We start from the raw sequence: 21429 nt of genomic DNA, 5'->3' as shown, positions 1-21429 counted from the left end.
CAGAACCCTCAGGCTTACTAGAGTGGAGAAAAACTCCGCCATAGTAAATTTTTGGTCAGACCACTTCTCTGCTCTCGAACCCTGTTTTCTGTTAAGATGTTTATCAAGACAATACGTGCACTGCTGAACATAAACCCTTATCAGGAGTTTATGATTTTGCTCCTGTCCTGTTTCCTCAGAAGCATGTGATCTTTGTTCTCCTTTTTGCCCTTTGAAGCATGTGATCTTTGTGACCTACTCCCTGTTCTTACACCCCCTCCCCTTTTGAAATCCTTAATAAAAACTTGCTGGTTTTGTGGCTCAGGTGGGCATCATGGTCCTACCAATATGTGATGTCACCCCCAGAGGCCCAGCTGTAAAATTCTTCTCTTTGTACTCTTTCTCTTTATTTCTCAGCCAGCCGACACTTATGGAAAATAGAAAGAACCTATGTTGAAATATTGGGGGTGGGTTCCCCCGATATGTGATGTCATCCCTGGTGGCCCAGCTGTAAAATTCCTCTCTTTGTACTGTCTCTCTTTATTTCTCAGCCAGCCAACACTTATGGAAAATAGAAGGAACCTACATTGAAATACTGAGGGTGGGTTCTCCCAATAAAGTGGCAATGTTGAAATCCACGGTTCTATGGTTAGGGGAACAAGTACAAAGCTTGCAATTGCAGCAGCAATTGCGTTGTCATTTTAATCACACTCATATTTGTGTAACCAACTTAGAATATAACCAAAGTGAGTATCTGTGGGACGTTGTGAAAGCCCATTTGCAGGGAGCTTTCATATCCAACATCACCTTTGATATTGGTGAATTACAAAACAAAATTCTTGATTTACATAGGCAAACTCAAGAGTTTCAGCTTCTTTAGAAGACTGGACCGAATTCCAGCAAGGCCTGGAGAGCCCCAACCCTTGGACCTATCTAAGGCACCACATTAACATCTTATATGTAGTTCTTGGAATAATATTGTTTTGTCTCTGTCGTCTGTTCATAGCCTGTAAAATCAGATGGACCACCAATCAGAAAATGAGAGCTGCCCACCCTGGCCTTACATTCTTTCAATTAGTTCATAAACAGAAAGGGGGATATTTAGGGAGCCTAAGTCATGTGGGATGTGACCAACTCAGCATTCCACTGGAGGCTATATGATCAAACAGCAAACTATTTATCATGAATGCAGGATGTGGGCAAACTCACGACTGCTCTCACCGCCAGAGGGTTTGCTGAGGGCAATTGCTTCCTGGCCTCGAGCTCCTTGAGGTTACCTACTGGGACATCTGGAGAATGCAGTCTTGCAAGCCTAATCTGGACCAAGCAGCTGACCCCTTCTTCCACACCCCCCTTCTCACCATCTCTTTTGTCTAATCAATACGGAGGGTTGTGTAAAGCTCAGGGCCCTTGTCCACTAGAGGCAAAGTGCCCCCTGACCCCTTCTTCTAAATATACTCTTTTGTCTCATCTTTTATTCCCGCGTTTGCCACCTTTGTTCAGTTTCCCTAGGTCCACGCATGTTACATAGTGGCTCCCTGAACAGCGACAGAATCGGGTGCTCTACAGAAATAAGTTAAAGTTGAAATCTTTCCTTTTTAAGGAAAGATTTGGGACTTAGAGACCCCAGGAGACATACACAAAAATGATAAGAGGATGTGCCCAAACCAGTCTTAAAGTTGTGGCACAGGGTAAGGCAGATGAAGCTGTTACTGAGCCTCAGAGAGTGACTGGTGTTACAGCAAAAGTTAGCAGTGGCCTGAATGGAGGGTTTCTGAACTCAAACATGAATGATTCCCCCTCAGGGAACCCAACCTTGGGAAACTACTGCATGTTTCTCTGTATGGGGAAATATCATTAATGCAGGATAAATTGCGAAATATCACAGAAAGCATCCCGCATCTAGTCAATCTTCTGTTTCCGGGGTGGCCTGTGCAGCTGGGCAGGCAGAGGCCTGACCATCCTGGTGACTGAGATCCAGCCACACCCACCAGGCCATGCTCTGGGAAGGGGGTGGGACCTGGGCAAAGGACACTTCTCTAGGACTGCACAGAAGGCTTTGTGGGCTGGTGGGACATTCCTGTGATGGCCTTCTGGCTGGGCACTCTGAAATGCTCTGAAGATTTTTCCTTGCACTGTTGCACTAACCCCAGTCCCCTATCACTGCCCCTTCCTCCTGGGTGACTTCATTGATGTTGTGGCCATGTGAATTCTCTTGCCAATGAAATGATGAAGGTGATATGGCCTCTGCCAAGCAGACACTGTGAGTATTATTGTATGATGCTTTTGTCGCTCTCTTTTTTTAAGTTAAAGCAGTTTATTAAAAAAATAAAGGCATAAAAGAATGGCACTCCATAGGCAGCGCAGCTGCCTCTGTCTCTTTTATTTTCCCCTCTGCTTCAAGCCCAACATGCCCAAAATTGGGGCTGCTGATTCAGCCTGGGTCTCAGAATAAAGACATGAGCCACAGAGCCATTGCTGACTCATGATGGAGATGGACACAAGACAGAAACACATTTTTGTCATGTCAGCCACTAAGATTTTGATTTGGAGGCCATTTGCTACAGCAATATAACCTAGAGTGAACAGAGAGACAAAATGATGTTCCATTTCTTTTCAACCTGGAACAGGAGAATTTCACAGGTGGGCCTTAATTTCACTTTAGTATCTTATTTAGACAAGAAAGTTCGTACTGTTCAAATGTCATGTTTTACAGTGCTGGCATTATCACTGCTGTGGTTACCCCATCAGATGTCGCTCACTGACTAATCTTCTCATGTTGGTGAGGATGGACAACATACCAGGCCATATTCAAAGTAGCAAATAGGAAAAGAGCTTCATCCTAGCATTATGGGACCTTAATTAATGTCCTTTCCTGACAGGTTTCAGAGGTTTTGCAGGCAGCAGCAGAGCTATTCATCTCACTGACAGTGGGGAACATGGCCAAATGATTGCCCCCAGAATGGAGGCAGAGTTTCAGGACACTCGTCTGATCTCTGCCCTTGTAGGGACAGTCTCACCCTGATTGACACTTTTGTCCAAAGTGTTATGTCCAAAGAACCAATGGAAAAGCAGGAAAATTATTCCTTCTTCATTTCTCTCTTCGTTATTTAAAATAATTATGTCTTCACTTCTCTTTCCTCCTTTTCTCTGCTTCCTACTTAGCCTTTTAGAAATGCAATTATAATCTTTTATCTCCCCTTCACCAGACACTCCCAACATGGCAAGTTCATCTAACTATGTGACCTTAGTTAGAAGCTACAGAGCAGAACTGTCTCCCACCAAGAGACTACCTTGAGACTTAACAGTCAATTTACAAGCCAAAATATGCCCGCTATGAAACTCTCCCACCTGGAAATTTTTTGGCTGCTTTTACAACCTGGTTTTGCCCACAAAGGCACCAGCAGTAACCAGCTCAACTGCCTGGTAGACAAGGCACCAAAGCCAGTACCCAGACCCTCTACCTGCTCACTTCCTGCCCTGCATGCCACACCCCCCATTTAAAAGCCTCTGCTTTCTGCTCCAAAGGTGAAGCAGTTACCCTTAAGGAAAGAATCCTGTACTGCTTCCCCTAAGGTAGCTTTGGAATAAAAGTCACTTTCTTTATACCAAACGTAGCTCTTGTTAATTAGACTCCGCAAGTGATGAGCAACTGAACCTACATTTCAGTTATAATTCCTATGCCTGCTCTTCCTGCCCTGCCTTGGGGACACACGCACACTCCCAGGCACATACCTGCACATGCACTGAGATAGCTATGTGAATAACCAACCAGATCCCCTTGGGAAAACCGGTGCTTGGCCTGGCCTTAAATTCCAGACCCTTGGGCATCATACCCAAGACTGCAAGAAAGAGGAGGGGCTGGACCTGAAAAACTTGGAAGGGAAGGTCCAACTGTACAGGTATTTTGTCAGGCATGTGATTTCAGTATAAAATTCTAGAAAAGATGAGTGACACTTTATAAGGAGAGAATATCAACAAAATTTCTCATTTTACTTCTTGCTAAGATGACAGCAGGGAATCGTAAGCAGATGGATGGGCAATCCCCACCTTCAGTGGGGGAGGCCAAGGCCCCAACACACCCGGGGAGAAGAGCTGGGGGCAGTGAATGGCTGAGGCTTTCTTGGGGAGCTGGGCCGTCTTCTTGGGTTTTACTTCCTGAGGAATGCACAGGCTTCCAGGAGGGCTGTGGGGCACAACAGAGCAAGAGATTCAGAAACTGATTTCTTCCAATAAACTAGTTATTTAAACCAATAAATCAAAGAGGATACTAAGAGTTTTCTCTGCCCTTCTCCCATCACTGTGAGTCAGTGCAGGCCACACTCATATTCCCACTCCCCTACTCCTAGCAACTACGGTGTTCAAGGGAGCCAGAGTCTAGCCCTCACCAGCCAGGGTGTTTCCCTGCCCTGGCCTGAGAGACACAACCGCCCTGCACTTGTCTCTAATTGAATTGACTGTCACATTCTCAAGTTCACAAGACATTGGTGGTCCTCTAGCTTCTCCTGGAATGTGAACCTGTTTGCAATCATGTTCATCTGCAGATTCACTCATTATTCACAGATCCTTACTGAGCACCTGCTTTGTGTGAGTGGCTGTGCTAAGTGCTGGGGACACAGCATGGATAGACTGGCCTGCCCTCAAGAAGCATGTGATCTACGCAGTCCTGAGCTGGCTGCTCACAAGAAGAGCCCTGTAGCCATATTTCTCAGAGGGTGGTCCTGACCTGCATCACAGTGACCTGAGTTGTTTGTCAATACAGAAAAGGGTTTCTCAACCTTGACACTATTGACATTTGGGGCCTGATAATAACTCTTTACTGCAGGGGGCTGGCTGTGCTTTGTTTAGTAGCATCCCTGGCCTCTACCTATTTGGTACCAGCGGCACCCTCTATGTTGTAAGAATCAAAAAATGCTTCTCACATTGCCAAATATCCCCTCAGGGGGGAAATTGTCTCTCATTGAAAACCACCGATAAAGACATTTCCGGCCCTGCCCCCATCCCCGGACCAACAGCATCCCTAATGCCCTCGACTCTGGGTGAGGGACCAGGAATAGGAATCTGAATGATTGCACTGCACAGGGAGCTGTGCACACTGAAATATCCCAGTTATCACCGGGAGCCTTACAATACTCTGTGATGTCTTCTAAATATTTTTAAGGGATTAAATTAATATCAATATATTTCCCTGGTTAAGATATGTTTTCCTACACTTGAATTTTTTTGAGATTTTGTTTTCTCTATAGTTGGCATCTATGGTAACTGTCTAGCATCAGACTTTTTTTTTTTTTTTTTTGAGGAAGGGTCTCTTGGTGTCACCTAAGCTGTAGTGCAGTGGTACAATCATAGCTCATTGCAGCTTCAACCTTCTGGGATCAAGCAATCCTCGTATTTCAGCCTCTCAAGCAGCTGGGACTACAGGTGCTTGACACCACACCAGGCTAATTTTTAAAATTATTTTTGTAGAACAAGGTCTCTCTGTGTTGGCCACGCTGCTCTCAAACTCCTGGGCTCAAGCCATCCTCCCACCTCTGCTTCCCAAGGTAGTGGGATGACAGGTGTGAGCCATCACACCTGGCCAGTTTTGCCATTTCTCAATGCATATGTATATATGCACTTTTCATTTTACTGAATAAAATAGATTATCAGTTTCCAAAGATTTCATGACAGTGCAGTAACTATCAGTACTATAAAATTTATAAAAATTTATTACATACTGCTCTATTTTATTCTCTAATTCTTTTATCAATGAGATTATAATTTCCTGAACTGTAAAGAGATATTATCTTTCCTTAACATTTTTACACCTGTGTTCATTCCTAGAATGCTGTTTGGCCCTCAAACCTTGACCTTCACCTGTGGTAGTTTCTCGGGGATGCTAGCTAGGGTCTACTTACGGGAGGTTGAGCACGTTTTCAGATTAGTAACGGCTGCGACATACTGTGGTCCCAAATATTTTTCATATGTTGTTTTGCCATGGAGTCTGGCCAGACACTCAGTGTTGTCATTGAATAGAAGGTTTTTGGTTTCAGACTGGAATAAGCAAAACTTGCCCGGGCAGTCAGATCCATTTCTCCCAAATTTAGCCTGTGACAAAAGGGCAGACAGTGAGTAGCTAAGGAAAAGAGGAATTCATGGGTTAAAGGAGGCAAAGGGGTATTTCTTCCACCCAAGAACAGCCCTGAGAAGACCATGGGGCAGAAGGAGCTGAGTTCTGGAGTCATTCCACCTCCTTAGTGGAGTCTTCCACCCCACACTCCTGGTGGCAGGCCCGCCCTGGGCAGCATCCAGGCCTCACACCACTTCTGGACCTACCTCCTACCATCTGCCATCTTTCCTTCCTTCTTAACCTGTGACCTTTTCCTATACAACTTCTCATGGGTGACAAGGTGACAATGGAGGGGTTTTGAGATCTGCCCTCACAAACCAATTGCTTAGGACATTCTAATACGCAGCTCTTCTAGAGAGGCAGGCTGCTAGGAAAACCCAGGCTCGGCCACTAACCAGCTCAGTGTGCAGGTCGGTCACCCTGCCTCCCTCACACAGTTCCTGCTCTGTCCCAGGCTCCCAAGTGGGGAGACTGAGACCCAAACCCCTCAGTCACAGCAGCTCTCTCACCAGCACCAGTGTGTGCACAGTAAGGGCTCCATAAAGGCCAGTTATGGTGGCCAGTCTTATTATTCCTGAGTTGTTTTCTTTAAAAGCACACATAGAGACATGATGTTATATGATAAAAATAGAAGTTCTAATAAAATCCCAGATTTTAAGAAAATTTTGGGATTTCCTTCAAATCACATTTAGAGAGCCCTAAATCTATAGGGCACCTTCTGAGTTTGCTGTTTTAGAGGCCTGGCCTACAGCATTGCTCAGTCGGCCCAGGTTCAGGAAATGTCACCTGAGTAGAAAGCACTATACCAGTGCATGCGGGAGGAAGGCTCAGTGGCTTCCTCATTTGCCGGAAGAACAACAGGAGGGAAAAAGACAGCCTCTGAGCCAGGCAGTGAGGGCAACAAGGCCAGGGTACAGAGACTCAGCAGAAATGGAGTGAGTCCCAGAAAGCCCAGAGTCAAAAGCCCCTGTTGTTCTTGTTGACACTCCAGGCAACTCCACAGCATGAAGCCAATACTGTCACCACGAGCTTCAAGCGGAGGGACTAGAGAGGATCGAGTGGGCTGGTGCACCTAGCTCTGTGATCTCCTCACCTAACAGGAGCCGACACAGCTAAGAAAGCACTAGAAGCCCTGTGGTCCATACCTGTTGGTGGAACAGCACCTGTTTCAGGTGTTCCACCTTATCCGTCCGAGACACCACAGCATGATTCGGGGCCGTGGCGAGGTGGCAGCTTCTAGCCTCAGTCACAGGCTTCCGTTTGCCATCAAGGCACAGCAGCTCAAAGTCCTCCGTCTTCAAATCCTTAGCCCATGCCTCAGTGTTCTTTCCTGGGGAGAAAAAGAAGGTGGCATCATTCACAGCTCCCCTGCTTAGCCAAGAAGTCTACTCTGGGTGGGTGTGGCCATCCCACTGGCCTCTCAAATGCACACACTGGGGTTGTGGTGATGTGAGGAAGAGAGAAGGAGCTTCATCCTACACAAGCTGTACAAACTTCAAATACACCAAATGTTAGTGCTGTGTCCATGCAATGGAATGTTATTCAGCAATAAAAGGGAGTGAAGTTCTGGTACATGCTGCATCAGGCACGAACCTCGAAAACGATGCTAAGTGAAAGAAGCCAGTGACAAAAGACCACACAATAGGCTGAGCGTGGTGGCTCACGACTGTAATCCCAGCCCTTTGGAGGCCAAGGTGGGAGAATCACTTCAAGCTAGGAGTTCATGACCAGCTTGGGCAACATAACAAGACCTCATCTCAAAAAAAAACCCACCACATATTATATGACTCCATTTATATGAAATGTCCAGAATAGGCCAACCTATGGAGACAGAAAGTGGTTTGATGGTTGCCAGTGCTGAAGAAGGATGGGGCAATGACTGATAATAGGTGCAGGGGTTTCTTTATGGGAGGATGCAAGTGTTTTAGAGTTGGATTGTGTTGGTGGCTGCACAACTCTGTGAATGTGCTGGAGATCACTGAATTGTGCACTTTGCATGGGTGGATTTTTTAGTATATGAATTTTGCCTCAATAAAGCTGTTATGAGTTCTTATTTTTTTTAAAGAAGAAAACCCTCCACCTATGCCATATTTTTCAGTGAGTTCCAGAAAAAGAATAGATGGTTTACATTCAAGGAGAAATTGGTTTCTCCTCCCTTTCATATTCAAATGCTATTAGTGTAACCAGAGAAAGGAAAGGAACTTTTATAGGTTTATCAAATATATATAGTCAATTCTAACAAAATACAGTTGTAAAGTACCGGAGAAAGTTAAAATTAAATTTGACATCAATCTGATCCCTGGAGATTACTTCAGTGAATGGCTTGTAAATTCTAAATGTAATTGTACCCACGTCTGTTTGTGCAGATACAGGCTCATTGTTCAGGCTCCTGTTTGTCTCTCTGCTCTCTCCCTTTGAGAAAGCACTTTATTCATTCTCTTGGATTCCTCTATTTGATACTGAAATAATTTCAAATTTACATGTCTGGTTTTAATCTCTGTCCCAAGAGACACTAGAAGGAGCAGAAGCAGAAGGGAAAAGTGGCTATGACTTCAGTGATTACTGAAGGAGGGAGGCCAAAAGTGGAGACAGTTTTTTCTCAGGAAACAAAATAGCAAGTCACATGCTGAGACTGGGGGGTGAGAATGCTGAAGTGGGGCTAAGGAGACAGATGCAGATTGGAAGGTAGCAAATGGCTGAGGACCAGAAGAGAGAGTGATTGTTCAAACACTGGCTGGATGATTATCTTCCATCATCTGCAACCACCTGTAATTTTGTTCCCACTAACTCCCCAGGAGTCTCCAGACCAAGGCTCACATGGGGATGAATGAAGGCCTCTACTTCCTTTTTCATAAAGGGAGGCTTCATTTGCATATGTTCACCCAGTTTTGTAGCATCATTCACAGTTTCCAGTAGGCATGCATGATCTCATGCGGGCAGACAGTGTGTTTCTGTGGTTGACTAGATGAAGCCAGGGAGACATGTGCTACTGAGCATGACTAGTATCTGTGTGTGTGTGAGTGTGTGTGTGTGTGTGTGTGAGAGAGAGAGAGAGTGTGTATAAATTTGGTTTCACAATCCATATGACACCTATAGATGTTACAATGTTGACTATTGAGATAAAGAATTTTGGAGTTCTTTTAATAAAAAATCTGGAAAATGTTATAAAACCTTCCCAAAGGCAAATCTGAACACTAAGATGTGTTGTGATGCCAAAGACTCTGCTTTGAAGGAGGAAAGGAAACACCTTCACCTACCATCAGTGTTCTGCAAGACAGTGACATCTTTCACAAATGCAACGTCTCCAGCATTCTCAGCCAGGCACCTAAAATGTTCCAGAAAATATACACATAATTACAGAAGAGAAACTAGTGGGGCTTTCATAAATATTTGTAATACGCATTCCAAAAACTGAAATATGGAAGTAAACATCTAAAAGACAACTATTTCTAGGAATTTACTGTTTACAATGGCAGATTGAACACAGGTGTACCTGTCCTCCTTTTAAAACCCTATATAAAAGACATTACAAAACCAAGAAATCTAAACATATGCGATCCAGGAAACAGGCAATCTAACATGAAGTAAGACAAAGGAAAGCACCAGAATAATGGTCAACGGGACCCCCAGGACCACAGATGTGCAGGCGGCCTACAGAGCAACCAATCCAAACTGCAGCAGGAAGATGGATGCCTTCCAGAGCAGCACTTCCAAGTAAATGATGAAACTGCGATAGCACCCAGAGTGTGTGTGTGTGTGTGGGTGTGTGTGTGGGTGTGTGTGTGGGTGTGTGTGTGTGTGCGTGTATGTGTGTGTGTGTGTGCATGTTGTTAGGAGATTTACATTACTGGCAGAGAGTTTGGGGATGAGGTAGTGTTGTGTTTTTTTAAGTGCAGAAAATTAAGTAAATAAGAAAAGACATTTATGAACTCCAGAGTAAACAAAAAGTTTGTACAATAAGGGAAATATAATATGAGAATAATGCTTACACACTCATAAGTACTGAATATGATATTAGCGTGTTAGGTGCTGAAGAGAGTTGAAGTTTGTGGTTGTGGGGTGGAAGAGGTGCCGGGGGCAGTGTGAGAGGCTAGATCTTCTTCTATAGTACAGAGTCAGCAGAAAGTTAAAAATTAAGAACCTGCATTATAAGGATGATAGAAATAAAGGCGTATGACACTGGTTTCAGCTTTTTATTATTTTGCTATAAATTTCCCCAATCTAGATTCTAGATATAATTTAAACAAAAGACAAGGGATTTTATTCCAGTATAAATAGGAATATTAAAATGTGGGTGCTTCCAGTGAACTAATACCTTGCTGCAAGTCTGAAAAAAAAAAAGAGGAGCACATGATTCTTTCGGGCTCTTTTGAGACGTGTGTTCAGCATTTCTGAGTAGAATCACGTTTCCATTTGCAAGTCCTTAGTCCCTTAAAGATGTTTTTATACATTCACAAAACATTTTTTGTGTTTTGGTTCTTTTTTATGAGCCACTCAGAGTATAGCAAAACCCACTTTTATGTCATTCCATTACTGGAACAAGGCTGTTGAATTTATACTAAAAAGTTCAAAGACACCATCAGACACATGACGCCATCTGGTGGTGAAATGTACTCTTGGCAAATGGAGGAAAAGGAACAGGGGAAGATCCTCTCTGCATCCTTCACACCAGTAAACAGTGCCCCTGAGAAGCAACACCCGTATGAATGGCGCTGTAAAACGTGGGGTGTGGTTACAAGTCACCAAGTGGTTATAACTTGTGAATTCTGAAAACTTGTTTTTTGGCTTATTTTTCACTTCGTTACTGGAGAATAACACTGTAATTCTGCCATCTCTTTGCCATTTCTAAGGCAAAGTCAGAAAAAAACGGGAAACCTAAGACATAGTCGTGACCTAGGTGAGAAGAGAGGGGGTGCCGATGGGAAAGAGAATCCTTCCCCATAAATGGAATTGTAGAAGGCATTTAGGATACCACACTCTACCCATTTGATTTTCAGGACGAGGCTCTTGAGGCCTATTGCTGTTGATCTTGGCTCAAAGCCACAGGGAGAAGCACCGCGGAGCTGAGGTCAGACAGCCCTGGTGACAGCCTCCACTCTCTGGGGCGGTGGGTGTGGTGGGGACAGCCCTCACTGGGGCCACCCATGAGCCGACCCACAGGATGACCCCCACTGTGCTGTGACAGGTCACATCTGGCCCCTTAGAACTGCAATGCTGACACCCTGAGGGATGAGGTGAGGCGCCATCCTGATGGAGCTCAGTCACAGACTCACCGGAAAGCCCCATTGTAGTCGTAGTATCTCTCATTTTTGTTGGGCACGCACTTATTCTCACCCCGCTCGTTGCCAATACACAGAGCACAGAGATTAGATCTTGGGTCAGACCCAGGGGCACAACTTTGACTGAAGTATTCATCTGGAGAGAAAGAACATGGGGAGTCAGCTCTTCCGATCTGAGTCCACACAAGCGACCTTTACCTAACAGTCGACGCAGGTTGGTTTCAGTTCATTAGACTTCCCAGGACAGCAATCTAGATAGAACACACTCACCATCACAAAGCAACATGTTGTCACCAACATAGGACCCACCAGAAAAGCTTCATTCAGACTGTAGGCACAGATGGACACCCAACTAAGGCTGGGGATGAGAGCTGTGGCTGCCTGGAGGGTCCCGTCATCACAGCCTTGAGCTGGGGACTCAGCTCATGACCGTGATGGCTGTGTGCAGCAGAGCCTGCGAGTTGCCTAGTCCAGGATCTGATTTTGTTTTTATCAGTAATGGAAACCCTGCTTTGTATCTGGGTGTCTGGCCCTTTGGTATAAAGACTAGACTTATCAGACTCCCTGGGGCTCATATGGCCATATGGGTAGCTATAGGCCAGTGAAATATCAGCAGGAGTGTTGGGTGCCAGCTTCTCAGAAACATCTTTGAAAGACAATTGGTACATGCCTTTTGCCCTCTCTTCTCCTTCTCTTTCTTCGTCCTGCACATGGAATGCAGAAGCAGGGACTGGACTTACAGATGCAATGTGGGCCATGAGATGACCTTGAGCACGGAAGCCACACAAATGGCAGAGTAGCCAAATGATTAAAGCCCAGGTTCCAGACACCATATTGTCTTCATACCAGCCCTAGGCAAACCACCTCTGGACTACATGACACAGAAATTAACTTCCGTCTTGTTTAAGCCTCTACTATTTCAGGAGTTTTCTGTTCCTTGCAGCTGAACCTGATCTGAATTCATTCATTGTATGATTTAACCCGAGAAAGAATAAACAAAGGTGACAAGAAAGCTCTGCCCCACTGAGCAAATGTCACCCATTATCAGACTCCCACTGCTGCTGGAAGAGCCACACTATGTGTCAACCTCAGGAAAAGCTGGGAGTTCCCATTCCATCCTGCCAGTTTCCCTACAGCTCAGAGGCTACCATGGAGCTGGTGAGGAGCAGAGCCACATGAAAGCCGCCTGCCCCAGCCAGGATCAAAAACCCATGCAGTGGAGCCCCTGCTCTAGGAGATGCCCATGCACCAGGTGAGTCACACTGCGATGTGCTACACACCATGCCGCGGGGCTCACAGCAGACAGGGTGTGGCTTATGCCGATTAAGATGAGTGTGGGGTGTGGTGCGGAGAGAAAACTGCAGAAGCAGGTGGAGGCAGACTCTTGAGGTCTTATTCAGGCTCCTTTGCAGTGTAGAGTAAGCATCAGTTTTGCTTAGTAACAGGAGTCACCTTTCATGAGGCAGGCAGACATCTTTCCCCAAGCTGGGAAGCCAGAGTTTAAGAGGAATTTAGGTCTGGAGCTCCAAGAGGTAAAAAGCATTTGCACATCTTGGAACTTGCATTTATTCTTAGGGTGCAGCGAAATAGGCAGATATTCCAATCTTTAATCTTGGGGTGGGGTGAATGGGGTATGGGAAGTGCTGTGCAGGGAAACCCCCAGTGCACCCACGCCTCCAGGGGGCAGCCACAGGGAGAATTTCCTCATTCTGGAAGAGGCCTGCAGGCCACTATCAGCCTGCAAATCCCCTCCCCTCCCTTCCCTAAGGTTCCACAGCACAATGTGCCTGCCCCCCAGGGTGGCCCACCCACCGCACCTTTGGAACTCCTTACCAAATTTGCAGGAGCCCGTCTGGTTGAAGAGCAGGCCCATGGGGATATTCCAGCCCGCAGTCCTGTCCACGGCGGTGTGGCAGGACTTCTTGCCTTTCAGAGAGTTCCAGGTAAGGCTAGTATCTGATCTCCTAACCACCGCCACAGCAAGATACCCTGGCATAACAGATGACAGAAAAACAAGTCTCAACCTCCAGGAGGCCCGGCACATGGATTCCAGTGGAGCTGTCTGCAGCCCAGGCCAAAACAGGCCAAGAAGCATCACCGGGCAATGATTCCCGCAAAGAACTGGCCTTTTTAGGTAGACCAAGAAAGCATAAGCTGCTGCCTTATGTTAAGGTGAGATTGATGAAATAAAACAGTAAGAAAAGCTGATTCTTTTAGTGATTACAGGGGACTGTCTTCAACCAGCCACACAATGTCCCTGAGTTACAAACCAGCAATGCATCTCTCAGTGTAAGCTTCTACAGCAACAAACACTATAAACAACAAGAGAGACCCCAACAGTGCATAAATCACCAACCACAGTGTGCCTCAGGCAAGAGCACCAACATCCCGCCGGCTAACTGCTGTGTGGGTGCAGGGGCACATGTCCCCAGGGACTGCCCTGAGCTGAGTCTGAACCAGCCCTGCGCTGGTTGAAGTCAACATGGTTGCCATTGTCCTCCTGAGAGAATGCATCTGACAGATACCCACTAAGGGCAAGTCTCTTCTGAAACTGAGCAAACACCAGCTCTGGTGCGCACAGGGAGTGGTGCACAGAGCACTGGATTTGACACGAGGGACCCTGGGTCAAGACCAGGATCTACCACAGTATTACCTACGGCTGTGAGTGAGATCCTGGGCACTTGGGGACTCTCGGTGCCACTGTTTCCTCATCCCCATGAGGTGGGGAAGTAGCACCCCCCATTCCATGACAAAATGAGGGACCATATGGATGTTCTTTGCCAAGTGTGAAGGTCAATATAAACATTAATTAGAACTATTCCTCTGTGAATTATTTGCACCCTTAAAATTATTGCTCCTAGAAGCCCTATAGCTTCTAGGGCTGCAATTCTTTCTGTTTTTTTACAGTTCCTGCCACTTCCTCTTCCAGCAACAAGAACTTATCCTTGATCCTGAAAGTGGCTCATGCCAACTCACCTTCCACAGGTCTATCCACACATTTAGGACCAGGGTCACTGCTTTGTTGGGATTCTGAAAGAATAAAGACAAGCCAGACATCATTATCCATTCAGATGTAGTGAGAAGCCACAAACTCTTAAATCTCAATGATGCAGAATCAAATCCAAAGAGACCGTCCCAGCAGTTCCACGCAGGAGAAATGCATCTATATGTTCACCAAAACACGTGGCACAGAGATTCACAGCAGCATTATTCACAACAGTCACCAACTGAAAACTACTCAAATGCCCATCCACACTCAAATGACTGAATAATCACAGTAGACTCACACAGCGACGAGACTGAACAGTCTACAACTACACACTTAGGTGGATGAAAAGCATAACGATGAGCAAGAGAAACCAGACATAAAAAAAACACATGCTGTGCCACTCCTTTAACATGAAGTTTAAAACATAGGCAAACTTAGATCTGCGCCCTTAGAAGTCAGGAGAGAGGCTTCCCTTGCAGGAGTAAGGGGGCGGGGGACAGGAGGACACAAGGGGCTTCTGAAACTTGCAGTGTTTGATCTGGGCCTGAGTGCATGGACTGTACAGTGTGTGAAGTGTCATGAGTTGTACATATATGTGCACTTTTCTGTTTGTATGTTATAATTCACTAAGATCTTCTGAAAAATTAAGAAGATAAAACCAATCTGTCCCTTGTTCGTTCTTAACACAATAGGCTTTGTGGGTAACACAGCACCTTTAGTTTCTTCTTTCCCTGATTCTCCCTTTTGAATGTATCTGTCCATCATAATGTTTCACCTGCATTCACCAAATGGGATTACTCATTGCCCCACTCCCATGACCCAGAGGGAATATACCAGAGGATGCTAACTCCACTTACTATAGTTCTCTGCCAGGACAGGCACCAAACCACATTTGCCTGCAGTGTACACATATCCTCCATCCAAAGTCATGGCATCAGCTTCTCCTTTCTGCAAAGACAGAGCACATCTCCAGCACCACAGTGAGGCTGCATCCTGTCCTGCCTGTCTATATAGCTCTCTGAGAGAATGGTTTTCTGTCAGGTGACGAGTGAAACAGCAGAAAGAGATGGACTGTTCAAACTGAGCACCCAGAGGAAACACCATGTGCACCACTAATTCTCTCCCAGCCCTGCCTGCTTTCTGGGCTGTCAATTCAACTGGAAAGACCAGGCACAGGTTGCAGTAATCCTCTGTCCTCTGAGCAAAACATTTTCTGTGCCCCTGGCACTTTGGGGACACCTTCCTGGAGCAGTCTCACTGACTGAGGACACAGATGGGAAGAGCTGGCCTCATCTAATCTGAACTCATTAGCACTCCACTCCAAGCGCTACACAGAAGTTGTCCGACACATAAGCTGAAGTCGTCATATTGGCCCACCACCAGAATGAACAAGTCCAGACTACAACACAGGATCATGGACTCATCAGGAGTACGAAACTTCCTCTTTGGCCCAGCTACTTGGGAGGCTGAGATGGGAGGATCACTTGAGCCCAAGAGTTCCAGGCTGCAGTGAGCTGTGGTTGCACCACTGCACTCCAGCCTGGGTGAGAGATCAAGAATCTCTTAAAAAAAAAATTTATGTTTTCCAAGAGTAAATATTCATGTGGAAGAATGCCTGTTATACGCTGTTTAGTGAAAAGGGCTTAAAAACGACATAACTGAAACACTTCATTATTGTTGCATGCATATGTGTAGATGTGCAGAGAAATACTGGAATGGAGAATTAGCCAGACTTTAACCATGTCTGTCCCTCTGTGTGAGATCACAGGTGGTTTGGGGGGTTTGTTGTTGTTTTGTTTTAACATAATACCTTTCCATATTTTCCAAATTGCTTACAATAATCCTGAGTTGTTCTTATAACCAGAGGAGTGGTAAACCCATAGTAAACTGCTTTTTGAACTTAAAACAGTTCCTGGCCCTGAGCACACCTCTCCAGGCATCCCTGCCTCACCCGGGCCCCCGTGGCCTCTTTGACTGCTGACTTCACTTTAAGCAGATGCCCAGGCCCTAGGTCTTCCACGGGGCCTGCCGCCCGCCCCTGTGATGGAGCCCCCTACCAGCACCAGGGCGATACAGTCCTCTGTGGTGGAGGCCGAGGAGCAGGTCACGTTGCCTTCGCTCAAGCCGCTCCACTGGTTACACTTGCGCAGCTCCTGCTCGCCCACTGCACACCACACGACCTGTGCACGCCGGGCAGCCACTTCCTTCTCACCTGCCAGAGGGAAGACCGCAGGTGGCCGGGCAAACTGAGCCTTGCCAGGTTGTCCAACCACCCCAGAGCCAGGATCCTGCCCAGACCCTCCCTGGAACAGGAGCTACAGTACATGTGTGGACATGAACCCATGCCCTCTCCTCGTCCACTTCTCAGCTCCAAGCCCATTCTTCAGGCCCACAGAGCTCCCTGTGTTTCTGATTTCTGTTCCTTTGGAGAAGTTCCCTGGCTTCTAATCTATCCATTAATCTTTAGAGTCAGGAGGCGCCTATTGTCTCTGTCTCTGAGGATAAAAGCTCCATGACCCAGAGACCAGTGACAGTCCCAAGAGATGGCCTAGGGGACCTTGAGCCCAGCCCTGACTTCCCCTAATGCCTACAATCACCACCAATATCTACGGTGCAGCCTCTGTGTTCCCCCAGACTCCCACCCCCAGCCCCTCAGTAGAGAAGGATCCATAGCTGAGTTCCCCCACCATGGTGTCCCCAGCTAAGTTCAAGGCCTGGGCCTGGGAAGTGTGGGTAAATCCAGGCCTCCGGATTCATCCAGGAGGGGTCCTGGCTCTCTTTGTTCACGTTCATGTTTCTCACTTAATAGGAGGCAAATTGATTTTTCTGGCAGGCCTGGGGAGCCTGATGTGCACTGATCAGGTGGCCAGACTATTCTTTTAGAGACACCTGACCTAATCCACAGAAGACACTCACACCTGCACCAAACCTCCACGATGACCCCACAGTGTCTAGGAAAAGGAGTGACCGCCACAAAGTAGGGCCACCTGCTGGGAGGTAGAAGACCACACCAGGCGGACCTCAGGACCCTCCTGGGCTCACTCACTTTTCCTCAAGTTCTGGATGGCAGTGAAGTAGCCGGAGCCAAGGTACAGCCCAGAATCTATCCTCGGGGGGACCCTCGAAAACCCGATGGCAGAGTCCTTGAACAGCAGATCCTTCTGCCCACTAGGGGAGCCAAAGAGCTGGAATTTCGGTGACTTGTCCTTTCCAAACTTTTCCTAATTAAGAAAAAATAGAATTATGGTGTCAATGGTAAATAGGGAGGAAACAAAAAAATGATGTTAAAAAAGAGTATCTGGAGCTTTGGGATCATAATAACTGAGAGCAGGAGCCTCGGTTGAGACCCTCCTGCAGAGGGACTTGTGCCATCTCAGAGACCCAAGCTCAGCTACGGCTCATTCTTTGAAGAGTTGCTGAGGTCCAAGCACCTTAGGGCCCTGAAAAGATTGCATTGACCACCCCCTGCTTCCGCTCCCATCATAAGACGCTGTCAGCCCGTGTGGCAGAAGAGTTTCATTGCTTCTGCTGTCCAGAGTACAGCCTGGGCAAGCAGCCCAATGCATTAGTGTGCTATCCTGCAGCAAGGCTACAGGACTTCTAGAGTGGCAGAAGTCAGGGAAGTAAGAAACCTTGCTCCCTGCCCCCCAAATCCAAGCAAGTGGGGAGGACTGTGGGTGAAGATACCTGCGCCTGACGAAGAAGCTCCCAGATGGCGTCCTCCTTGCCATTCACACTTCGTGCCACAACAGCATGAGAAGGGACCCGGGCCAGATGGCAGTCTTTGAACTTGTCCACTGGCTTCCGAGTGTTGTCTGGGCAGAGTAGCTCATAGTTGTCCCTTTCAGCCTCGTCTGACAGGTCCTCTGCAGGGAAGGGGAGGTGGGAGGGAGCCTAGATGAGCCGACTCCAGCAGTAACCACCGCAAGCTATAGTTCCCCTTCTCCCCATAGAATTTTGAGCTTGGGGAGATAGCTGACAAAACTGAGGGTCAGAAAGGCAGGGGTTTGCTCCAGAACACTCAGAAAGGTAAAGGTAGTGCCCCAAAAGCCTCAGGGGGCAGCCGAGGTGTGATCTTCATCCTAAATCACTTAGACCACCCTGGGGTTCCCATGCAGCTGCTGCCTGGCAGGCCAGAGAGGCCAAACCAGACCCGTCTGTTTCTGCGGCATCTCTGCCTGGAAAAGTCACTTTGTAGAGACAAACCCAGGGGGCCACCAAGGGTTGCTCCCTTACTCACATCTCTGGGAAGAATAAAAATGACAAAAATGTTAATAAGGCAGGAAATAAGGCAGGAAGGTGAGTCACTTTCCAACACTGAGTATATCAAAAGAAGGGGAAGAGTGGTTTTATGAATGAGTTCGGGCAAATGTGGAATATCATATAAAAGTTGCTTCAGAATGTGTAAAGTGAAAAAAAACTTGCCCGAGTCATTTTATGAGATTAGTACAACCTTGATGTCAAAATCAGAGAAAGTATAGGAGGGAAGAATTAAAGGTTTATTTTACTTACGAACATAAATGCAAAAATTGTAAATAACATATTAGCTAACTCAATCTCACAGAGTATTTAAAAAACTAATAGATTGGAATGAAGGCTTACCAGTCTATTCCATTAACAAAAGAATGACTGAACATCAAAAAAGCTAAGGTAATCTGCATTTAATGGAAGAAAACCATGAGATCGTCTTCATCTTAATAGATGCAGAACAATTGTTTATGTGTTCAACATCTATTTGTGTATGGTTTTTTTTTCTGCCTTAGAAAAATAGTAATAGATGGAACTGGTAAAGTTTTTTTGTTTGTTTGTTTTGAGACGGAGTCTCGCTCTGTTGCCCAGCCTGGAATGCAGTGGTGCGATCTCAGCTCACTGCAGCCTCCATCTCCTGGAGTCAAGAGATTTTCTTGCCTCAGCCTCCCAAGTAGCTGGGACCACAAGCGCACGCCACCATGCCCAGCTAATTTTTGTATTTTTAATAGAGATGGGGTTTCACCATGTTGGCCAGGCTGGTCTCGAACTCCTGACCTCATGTGATCCACCCGCCTCAGTCTCCCCAAGTGCTGGGATTACAGGGGTGAGACACCATGCCTGGCCATAAGTTATTGGCTTGATAAATGCCATTAATCTACAGCAAAAATCTTACTAAAAGAAGAAAACTTAGACATTCACCGCAAAATCAGGAACAAGGCAAGGATGCCCACTGTTACAATGCCAACACAATTCTAGATATCCAGATCACACAATTTACAAAAGAAATGGGAGATATAAACACTGGAAGGAAAAAGACACACTCTTATTTAACAAGATGATATGGTCATCTACAAAAAACCAACAAAACCAACAGAAACTAATAAAACTACTCAGAGGAGTAACAAGTTATAAGAGCAACCTACAAAAATCAGATGTTATCCTTATTAACAATAACCAAATAGAAACCAATATGGACTATAAGATGTTACAATAGCAACTGAAACCATTAAGTAGCTAATAATTAGCCTCCCACAAAGATACATCAGACCCACAAAGGAAAAATTTTAGTTCTATCAAAGAAACTAAAAAGAGTTGTGATCAAATGGGGGAGATTTAGCATCACCATGGACTGGACAACTTAATGTTATAAATATGCTGATTTTTCATGGAACAATTTAAATTCAATACAATTCCAATCAAAATTAAAGTATGATTTTTTTCCAGAAAGTCAACAAAATAATTCTGAAGTTTTAGCTGAGTATATTTGAAAAGGAATAATAAAGTGAGAGGGGAGAAGGAGCTCTCTCTCATTCTCTCTCTCTTCCTCTCACTGGCTCTCTCTCTCTCTCTCCCTTTCTCTCCACCAGATAGTAAGACCCATTGGTAAGCCACAGTAACAAAAGCAGAAAAAATGCAAATACATCAATGAAACAAAATAGCTCAGAAACTGGTCCACTTGGATATATACAAACTTGGTGTAGAATTGGCTTCACGTATGGCAGAAAAAATATACTCTTTTTATTGTAAGGAAAATTGCCTCACTGTAAAGGGGATAAAATACTAAAGCTAAATGTATATCTGATTTTCTAGGTAGAGCACACATAAATAGATGAGGAAGGGGATCTTCAAATCTTAGTAATTATGATTTGGGTGTGAAGAAGGGCATCTTTGAAAGACCTCAAAACTACAAACCAACAAGGTGAGGCTTGTGGATTTGACCTTAGCAATATCAAGGATTTTTGATCCACAAAGACTACCATTGTCAGATTTTTGACTGAGAAAAGGTTTTACTAAAGTTTAAAATCAGCAATAGTTTGATACCTAGATAGAAGGAACTTCTGTCCTTGAATCAAAAGCATGCAGAAACAAGGTGTGAAACTCAATTTAAAAAGTAGTCAAATGTCACAAAATAAGAAAGGGAAGCCCAAACTGCTAGCAAATATGTTGAGATGATCAAACTCACCAGCCGTCAGAGAAATGAAAATTAAAATCAACAACGAACTATCTATTGCACTGCAACCGTCATTAGGACAAAAAGTATGAAAGTCAAAAATACTTCTGACTGAAGTTGTGGGGAAATTAGAACTCTTGCAGAGTGTCTTTCCAGACAGCAGCTTGGTGATCCTGGGTGCATGTGGGGTCTGTCTCTGGTGGCCCTGGGTGCATGTGGAGGCCTGTTTCTGGTGGCCTCTGATGAATGCGGGGTCTGTCTCTGAAGGTCCTGGGTGAATGTGGGTGTTGTCTCTTACTCTGGTGGTCCTGGGTGGATGTGAGGTGTGTCTCTGATGGTCCTGAGTGAATGTGGGTGTGTGTCACTTTCTCTAGTGGCCCTGGGTGGAATATGGTAGCCCTGTCTCTATTGGTCTTGCATGGAATGTAGTGAGCTTATGTCCACTGGTCCTGGGTGCAGTGTGTTTAGCTTCTACATACTCATCAATTGTGCTTTAGTATAAGTCCAGGAGGGACACTGTCCAGCAGGTAAGAAGGGAACATAGGTGAAGGCATCAGTCATGTGGCTGCACGTGGTAGGGGAAAAGAGAGCACAAACTCTGTCCATCACAATGGTGACAGAGAAGTAAAATGTGGGCGTATTCCACGGAACA

The 21429-nt window shown here is 45.7% G+C and overlaps 1 protein-coding gene and 1 long non-coding RNA gene across 2 annotated transcripts in view; one reads left to right on the top strand and one right to left on the bottom strand.

Annotated features, from left to right (window-relative positions):
* Positions 1 to 1078, top strand: part of LOC129483080 (uncharacterized) — a 118097-nt gene extending 117019 nt beyond the window's left edge. The window contains exon 3 of the long non-coding RNA XR_008657889.1: positions 986 to 1078. This is a non-coding gene — a long non-coding RNA (uncharacterized lncRNA). The remainder of the gene's footprint in view (positions 1 to 985) is intronic.
* A 2858-nt stretch (positions 1079 to 3936) lies between these two features.
* The window catches only part of LTF (lactotransferrin), a 28475-nt gene continuing 10982 nt past the window's right edge, over positions 3937 to 21429 (bottom strand). The window contains 11 exon segments of the mRNA XM_055279813.2: positions 3937 to 4165; positions 5877 to 6066; positions 7234 to 7418; positions 9346 to 9413; positions 11362 to 11503; positions 13201 to 13356; positions 14344 to 14397; positions 15214 to 15304; positions 16414 to 16568; positions 17403 to 17577; positions 18044 to 18222. Of these exon segments, the coding sequence (XP_055135788.2) occupies positions 4131 to 4165; positions 5877 to 6066; positions 7234 to 7418; positions 9346 to 9413; positions 11362 to 11503; positions 13201 to 13356; positions 14344 to 14397; positions 15214 to 15304; positions 16414 to 16568; positions 17403 to 17577; positions 18044 to 18222 (1430 nt within the window). The 3' untranslated portion in view covers positions 3937 to 4130.

This window comes from Symphalangus syndactylus, chromosome 1 (genome assembly GCF_028878055.3).
Source record: "Symphalangus syndactylus isolate Jambi chromosome 1, NHGRI_mSymSyn1-v2.1_pri, whole genome shotgun sequence".
NCBI classification, from domain to species: domain Eukaryota; kingdom Metazoa; phylum Chordata; class Mammalia; order Primates; family Hylobatidae; genus Symphalangus; species Symphalangus syndactylus.
This window is presented reverse-complemented; position numbering and strand designations above follow the sequence as displayed.